The sequence below is a fragment of the Thrips palmi genome, unplaced genomic scaffold, assembly GCF_012932325.1.
Source record: "Thrips palmi isolate BJ-2018 unplaced genomic scaffold, TpBJ-2018v1 HiC_scaffold_8, whole genome shotgun sequence".
In the NCBI taxonomy this organism is placed as follows: Eukaryota; Metazoa; Arthropoda; class Insecta; order Thysanoptera; family Thripidae; genus Thrips; species Thrips palmi.
This window is the reverse complement of record NW_023144635.1, coordinates 11,102,259-11,109,982: the sequence shown is the minus strand read 5'-3', so window position 1 is coordinate 11,109,982 and position 7,724 is coordinate 11,102,259. Positions and strand designations below refer to the sequence as shown.

At 43.0% G+C, this 7,724-nt stretch overlaps 1 protein-coding gene across 1 annotated transcript; it reads left to right on the top strand.

The window, feature by feature from the left end:
- Positions 1-1,680: 1,680 nt before the first annotated feature.
- Positions 1,681-7,702, top strand: LOC117653105 (mitoferrin-1). The gene is made up of 4 exons (XM_034398489.1): positions 1,681-2,188; positions 3,184-3,406; positions 3,496-3,552; positions 3,632-7,702. Exons 1-4 carry the CDS (start codon positions 2,072-2,074, stop codon positions 4,246-4,248), a joined length of 1,014 nt encoding a protein of 337 aa, XP_034254380.1. The 5' UTR covers positions 1,681-2,071; the 3' UTR covers positions 4,249-7,702.
- Positions 7,703-7,724: the final 22 nt, after the last annotated feature.

The following is a 7,724-nucleotide window of genomic DNA, read 5'->3' as shown; positions in this document are numbered from 1 at the left end:
TGGACGCGTCTCCGCTCGCTCGGCCACTACGCCCGCGTCCTCGCCTGCGTCGCGGCCTTTCCTTTGGGCAATGCCTCGCCGTGGCCGCGTCGCCGCGTCGCCGCGTCGCCGTGTCCTTGCCCGCCGCTGGATCCTCGATCCATGGGGCCGTGCGCTGCTGCCGTGCCCGTGACCTTGGCGATTCATATCCTTCCGCCCCCAAGGTCGCGGCGCGATGGCCGTGCATGCCGCGAATGCCGCGGGGCCGGCCGCGCCGTGGCGAGCCGCGCCGGTTTCGCCCATTCGCCGCCGCCGCGGGGATTTGCCGCAGGAGCCCCGGGAGTGATGCGCATCCGCCCCACAAATAAATTGGCGACTCGGAAGGACGGCGAAAGCGCGAGCCGAGCGGCCGAGCGGACGGACCCTCGGTGCGTCCATGGCCAGGCCATCCCCATGCATCCATGCGTCAGCGAGACGAGCATTACTGGAGATGAGCTCTAAAGCCACTACGCTGGAAGTGCTGGAAGCTGGAGGAAAGGACGAGGCGCTGCCCATAAATCGCGCCCCGATCTGGACAACGCACCCGAACGCACCACTGCGTGTGTGTGTGTGTGTGTGCGAGCGAGAGCGAACAGTGCATGAGTGTGTGTGCGTGTTTGGAGAAAGAGGGACAGAGAGAGAGAGATGAGCTGCTCTCATCGTGGTCATTGTGCGCCGCATCCTCCGGCACCCCGCACAGCGCCGCGCAGGGGACCCCGTTCTCACACCTCCCCGTCGCAGGAGGTGGTCAGCCTCCCCCTCCCTCCGCGGCCCTGCACTGTCCGCCACTGCCGGGCACCCCCTGCCGACGCGGCCTGGACGCGACCCCCGCGGAGTCAGATTAACAGGCTGCGCCAACATCGAGGGCCTTCCGACGCCGTCCTAATGCCGCTCATGACCTTTATGACTCTGCGACGCTCTGCGAGCAAACAGCAGCAGTCTGGTTCAGAGCAGCGCTGTCGTCGCCGTCTCTCTCACACCGGCACGCGAAGGGCAAAGGGCACTAGAGTGCGAGAGAGACAGAGCGGCGATACAGCGCCGTTTGGAATCGCTTGCAGAGGGCCGGGTCCGGACCGACACCAAGCACCCCCAGTCAGTCCACCCACACTTCAACTGTGACACTGTGGCAGTCACGAGACGGTACGGGTTGTTCGCTTTACGTACCAGTCTTTGTTCCACGTTCCCTGCCGTTGCCTGTTCGGTTCGGTTCGGTTCGGTTCGGTTCGGTTCGGGGGGCCTAGCACAGTGGGCCAGAAGCCGGTGGAGGCGGACAAAACTCTGGACGCGTTTTGAGCTCCAGAGTCGCAAAGCAGGACTCGAACCGGACGTGTGACCCCACTAATGGATTGCTCTCCGAACGAGGAATCCATTGGTGGGGTCACACGTTCGTTTCGAGGCCTGTTTAGCGACTCTGGAGCTCAAAACGCGTCTAGAGTTTTGGCCGCCTCCACCGGCTTCTGGCCCACTGTGCCTAGGAGGTGTCCGTCGAGCGCCGAGCGCCGAGCGAAGCATTCGAAAGACGCCCGCCGAAATGGCGGCGCCTCGTGCCTGGCCGCGGTCGCTGTCCGTTTCCGTTTCCGCCCCCCACTCCCTGCCAAACCCCTTCCCTAGCCTTCCCTCCCCCGCAGCTCCCGTTACCCCTCCCCTCCCCTCTCCTGCGACCCGTCGGAGACATGCCTTTGGTTTCCTTCTGCTCGTGAAATAGATCCCAATTTCCTAAAAGTGTGGGCCGCTTTCAATTTTGTTGCTGCTCGCACGAGGTCATTAGTTGGTGTTGTGAACGTCAAAGTGTTTCCCAAGTTGCGAGATCTTGACCTCGTTTTGCACTAGAAGCATTCTAGGGGGCCGTGCTGGTCGAGAGAGCGAGACAGCGCAACTCGGAACTCGGCTGAAATTCTTCATGCCGAGAGGAGCATGCTTCAGAAAATTTCTTTGATTTGGTGCGAAAACTTCGGGAAGTAGCAGAAGGCTTTGTTGTCAGTGAGAAGCAGACGAGTCGGAGGAGGTTATTCCATCTTAGATCTGGAGTGTCAACAAGAAATAACTTATTATTATGGACTTTGATGACTATGAACAGCTCCCCACCGCCAATGTATCAACCCATATGATGGCTGGGGCCATCGCAGGGGTGATGGAGCACTGTGTAATGTACCCCCTGGACTCTGTCAAGGTATGTTAAAGCATGCTTTTTTATGTCTATTCATTCATTAAAGGGCACCTTTACCGTACCCGATTCGTCTAGGCCTTAGCCTAGGCAGTCGGCCCCGTGGCTCGGTACCTCACTTTTAGGCAGCCCCCACACACATTTCCCGAATTTTTATGCAGTGCGCAATTGAATTTTGCTGCATTTCGCACTGTATGCGACGATTTTGACACCTTGAAGTCGTATTACATTGCCCGTAAGCGCCTCAAAAGTCGGTGCAAAGATATGTGTCGCGGTGGGTTATGGCCACAGACTTTTAGATTGCACAATAGACAGATGGTCATAGGGTAGTTCTATTGAAATTTCATACAAATATCAAAAATTTCTAAATTAATTTTCCTAACTGTTTTTGTTTTTAGCTCGAGGGAATGCATTTTCTGTGCAGTTAAAATATGTCTGGAGCCTTACCTTGCTGGAATGAAACTTTCATTTTATTCATTTCCCAATGATGCTCAGTAATAATGAGTGTTTATTAATCTATTCATCCTTGAAATTGTTCTCCTTCGCTCTTCTGAATATTTATTACATTTTCCAGTATATATTTAAATCTACCCCCTGCATGTGAAAGTTAGGTTAGGTTTCTGTGTGTCATACAGTTGAATGTCAAGAGCTTTAACATTGTCTTATGTGACAGACGTGACAATCATTTTATTGTGTCGCTTTCTCTTGGCGTCTTTGATTTGTACAGCTTTGATGAAGCAAAATCCGTTTTTATTAGCGGTCATGAGAAGAACTTGTTACAGTCATTACATAATTTTTATTACTTGCCATTGCCCTAAAACATTTGATGTGGGTCTAAATGTCTCTTCAGTTGCAGTTATAAAACAAATTAGCAATTTGAATCAAAAGTGGAGAATGATACATTAAATGAAATGTTGTTATTTATAACTTACATTTTTCTTTTCTTTCTCACTCTACAGTATTTATCATCATCATCCAACAATTTTGTTTGTTTGTTTCAGACCCGCATGCAGAGTCTAACACCAAATGCGGGCCACATCCAAAGTATTAGAAGTGTTTTATCACGGATGTTATGGGTAGAAGGAGCAAACCGCATGGTTCGAGGAATGGGCCCAGTAGTATGTGGAGCAGGACCAGCTCATGCTCTGTACTTTTCTTGTTATGAAGCAGCCAAAAGCACCCTTACTCAAAAGAACACCATGTTGAACAACCACATAGCCTATTGTAAGAGATAAAACTTTCACATTTAATTTTTGTGATTTATGTTTTTGTAAGCTGAAACATTAGTGTTTTATTTGATCTGTTTGTTTCAGTTGCTGCAGGAAGTGTTGCTACAATCATTCATGATTCAGTTATGACACCAGTTGATGGTATGCACTAATACTTCTCTTTGAGTTATTTGCAGACTATAAAGTTTTGTTCTCATCTTTATCTATTTTCTATTTTCAGTTGTAAAGCAAAGGCTCCAAATGTACAACAGTCCATACCGCAATATGCTACATGCTGCCAAAAACATCTGGAGACAAGAAGGAATATGGGCTTTCTATAGATCATACACTACCCAGCTCAGCATGAATGTTCCATTTCAGAGCATTCATTTTGTCATGTATGAGTTCTGTCAAAGTATTACCAATGAGGATCGCTCCTACAATCCTAAAGCTCATGTTATTTCTGGAGGCATTGCTGGTGGTGTAGCAGCAGCAATAACCACACCCCTTGATGTATGTAAGACCCTTTTAAATACTCAGCAAGCTGCTAGGACAGATGGCTTCATAGAAGCTGTCCAAACAGTTTATCGATTAGGTGGTGTACAGGGATTTTTCCGAGGAATGCTTGCAAGAGTTCTCTTTGTTTGCCCGTCCACTGCTATTTGCTGGTCTACCTATGAACTTTTCAAGTATTTGTTGCAACACACAAATGAAGCATTAGTTGAGGAGGAAATTCTTGTCAGTAATCCAAGTGCAGTTGTGAAGTCAGCTGTTCATAGTGCAGCTCTATATTCACCTTTTCAGACTGTGTCAGCTATGCATAGGCCTAAAGACAATCCCACCCCAGCACCACCTTGATTGGCCTTCAATTTTGCTGACCTCTAGAAGGAAGCAATGGCTTCAGTCGTATTGTTGTTTTGATGACTTTAGGCTTATAAATATGACATGATGAAATTACATCTACATTCACACACTTTTCTCTCTCCTTCATTTCTGTTGTTCATTTTATCTGGTCTTTTAAGTTTGTTCCGTTTGCTTCACTTGTTGCATACTCTCAGCATTAGATCTACCTTTTGAATCTGTTTGAATTTGTTTTCAGTACAAACTGTTGGGAAAACAAAATTGACTGTAACACTATCTGCAGTCTGTGACTTGTGTGTCATTTTACCATCTGTTTCTTCATTTAGTGCTTTGTTACTTTGTTCCCTTATTTTTGTTTTGTTTTGCCTCCTCTAAAAGCATGCTTTGTGTTAAAAATTATTGTTTAAGAAGTTTTCAATGTTAAATCAGATTTGTTGGTTGTACACAGCCTTGGACATAAGGGTGACCTTGTATTTGGTTCTTCTCCCACAAAAAAATAATTACGTGCGTCATTTATTACAGAACGGGTGCTTTTGTTTTACATCTTGTTAATAAGCAGTGTCCATTAGAAAGTGCATGATGTCACACTGTGCATTTGATCTCAGTATTAACATATGTTATATTGATATTGAGTTGAAGTACATGTTCCTTGAAATTCAGCCTTTTTATTCATGTTTTTTTTTTTATTGTGAAGTGCTGATCTGCATTACTTTATGTTTTGAAGTTTAAAGAACATAGTAATGATTTTTAAAACACGGCTGGACACATATCATGAAACTACCTTATTCTGCAGTAGGTATACCATACATTTCAGCCCAAATTTTTAGTGTGTTCTTTCTTTTATGTACAAGGCTGTGTACTGAACTATTATAATAGTGAAGTAAGAACTATGTAACAGTCAGTCTTCGTTGCTTTCTGTATTTTTCTCGTTATGTGAGCCTATTTTAAGCCGTGTAATATCACGGGAAGGACCAAACATCCTCTTTTCGGCCATCGGGTTTGCGGTGCTTCAATTGTTCACGGCTGGACCGTAATAATTGACTCCACATTGTAAGTAAAATTTCTTTTGTTGGGGGTGAATGTTGTAATCATCCCTTATGTGTAAATGAAGACTATGTACAGATGTTGCATTGTAAATAGTGGTTGAGATTGGTTGTTTCCCAACACCTCATGGGTTTGGGATCATCTGAATGCTGTGATGGGGAGAAAAGAAAGATTATATATTTTTAGGAGTCCTTGTTTTTCTTTTTGTTTTAGTGGCTTATTAAGCAAAATTATCCTTTTCTAAAAGCTAGATTTGCAAGTTAATGTCAGTCAGAACTTCAGGACTAAAGAAAAGTAAAGCCTCACAAAATCTCTAAATTGTATGATTGCCCCATGTTATTATTATCTTATAATTTTTATTTTAAAATTTTCTTTGGCTTAGTATGCTAACATTCCAGTACAAAAATGATTGACAATAGAGTATCTGGCTCAGCATTAAGGAATGTTCATTCTCTTCCCTAATTTCCTTCATTTTATTACACCTCCAATATAGACCTCCTCGAATTAAAATTGCTAGTCTGTTATGTTCAATTTTTAATATGGTGTGTTAGTATTTTGGATCTGATGTGTGAAGTGACAGCTCAAATTATTCCCTGTAACTTTGTCATTTAAGTAATACTATATGTGTGTTGTGGAGTCTCATTTTGTTTCTGTCACTTTTTAATTGATTGCAATGGGTACCGTTTTGATGTGGACATTACAGTACCCTAAGGTTTTCACGCTCTTTAGGTGTAGTTTTCTGGACTGGCCTTCTTCTCTCAACTGAAGATATGTTGTTAATACCATTTATTTTGGTAGTCTGAGCTTGTTAAATTGAAATGACAAATAAATTGCTCGTTCATTTTAGGTAAGATTGGCATTTCTTTCTGGTTTTTTGCTTTTTACCAGTACACAAATCATTGCTTGTTTCTGGCTTGTCCATTTCTTTTGATGTCAATTTAAAATTCTATTTGCCATGACTTCAGCTTCATCTTTCTTAAACTTAGTAATTATGATAAATTAAGTGTGCATGTGTCAATTCATTGTGTGACTGTGTGATTAAACGATTTTGCATGACAAGTCGTCTACTTGTTACTTCTGTGGCCATTTTCCTGTCTCATTCAAATATTATTGAGTGCAGGTGTAAAATGTCTGACCTAGTTTTTGTTATTGTTTTTGTTAGGTTCAGAGGGAAGAGAATTTAGGACACATTTCTCTTATTTTTTCCCCTTTTTGTTTCTCTGAAATGAATGTACTGAAATAAGCTACTGGTGTTATGATGGTGAAATCAACTTGTACTGTTACGTTATATAAACCTAATGTTATTGTAGAATACGTGTACAAAAATACAAATGTTCAAAGTCAATTGTTTTCTAATGTACGAGAAACAGCATGCTCTAACAGTATCTCATTTTAGTAAAACCTTAGTCAGTGATACAAACTACTATATTTCATTTTACAATGTTAATTACAGCGTGTGTAGATTTTTCAGAGGGTGCCTTTCTTATGAAAAGGAGGAATAAAAGACTCAGAAAGGTAGATATCTTTGTAATCTGCAGCATTGTAATAGTTATGAACGTGGAGAGAGTAAGGATTTAAAACAGCCATTGTACTGTTTCACGCTTTCTTTAATCAGGGCCGCTTTTGGTGTGTGGATGTCATCACTTGGTTTTTACATGATATTGTTTCCTCTGCCTTTATATTAGATTTAGTCTGTAGTTGTAAGGTGCGTGTTGTTTTGGTGCTAACGAGAATCTGTCAAACAGTGGCTCTGCTCGATGTGGATTTCTGTTCTGGTTTGTATTTTAGGACAACAGACTCTTATGTTTATGCTGAGTTGTGTGATGGATAATCTTTTTCCATTTATAAATATTGCTCAAACTTGAAGTTTCTGTTCATAAAAAGATGCGTCTCAAAATCAGTAAATTGTTCTAGGTATTGTTTGTTTTGTTTTGCCTGTTGCTTAAGAACTTCGTTTCCAGTTATTTTTAGCATGGAGTGTTGGTCGATTCAAGCTTCGGGAAGATAACACAAACTCTGAATGCTTGAGGAAGGATTAGTCAAGTACGTGTTGTGCATTGTAGAATTACGATTATGAGTTTTTGTTTCTCGGGCAGAGTTGTAGTGGATTCTGATTTTATAAAACTCCAATCCAACTTACGCAATGATTAATCTGTGATTAGGGTCTTTATCATGGCTTGCTTTATGGTATTGACTTTGAGAGGAAAGTAATATCATGTTTGCACCAGCCACAACTCCAGCCCAAGCACGGTCTAGCCCATTCATTCATTCATTAGGCGCCTCTGTTATGTATTTTGTTGAAAATAAAAACAGTATTGCTCTGTGTTCTACGTGCATTGACTGCGTGAACAAATGAGTGAGTGACTAGTTAAACTTTTAAATAAAATTCCTTATGATCTACAAGTAATTATGTGTTGATTTTTTTTCTA

Coding starts and splice junctions, on each gene's coding strand:
- LOC117653105 (XM_034398489.1), top strand. CDS start 2,072: ATGGACTTTGATGACTATGAACAGCTCCCCACCGCCAATGTATCAACC. Junction 2,189..3,183: donor ACCCCCTGGACTCTGTCAAG/GTATGTTAAAGC, acceptor TGTTTGTTTCAG/ACCCGCATGCAGAGTCTAAC. Junction 3,407..3,495: donor GAACAACCACATAGCCTATT/GTAAGAGATAAA, acceptor TGTTTGTTTCAG/TTGCTGCAGGAAGTGTTGCT.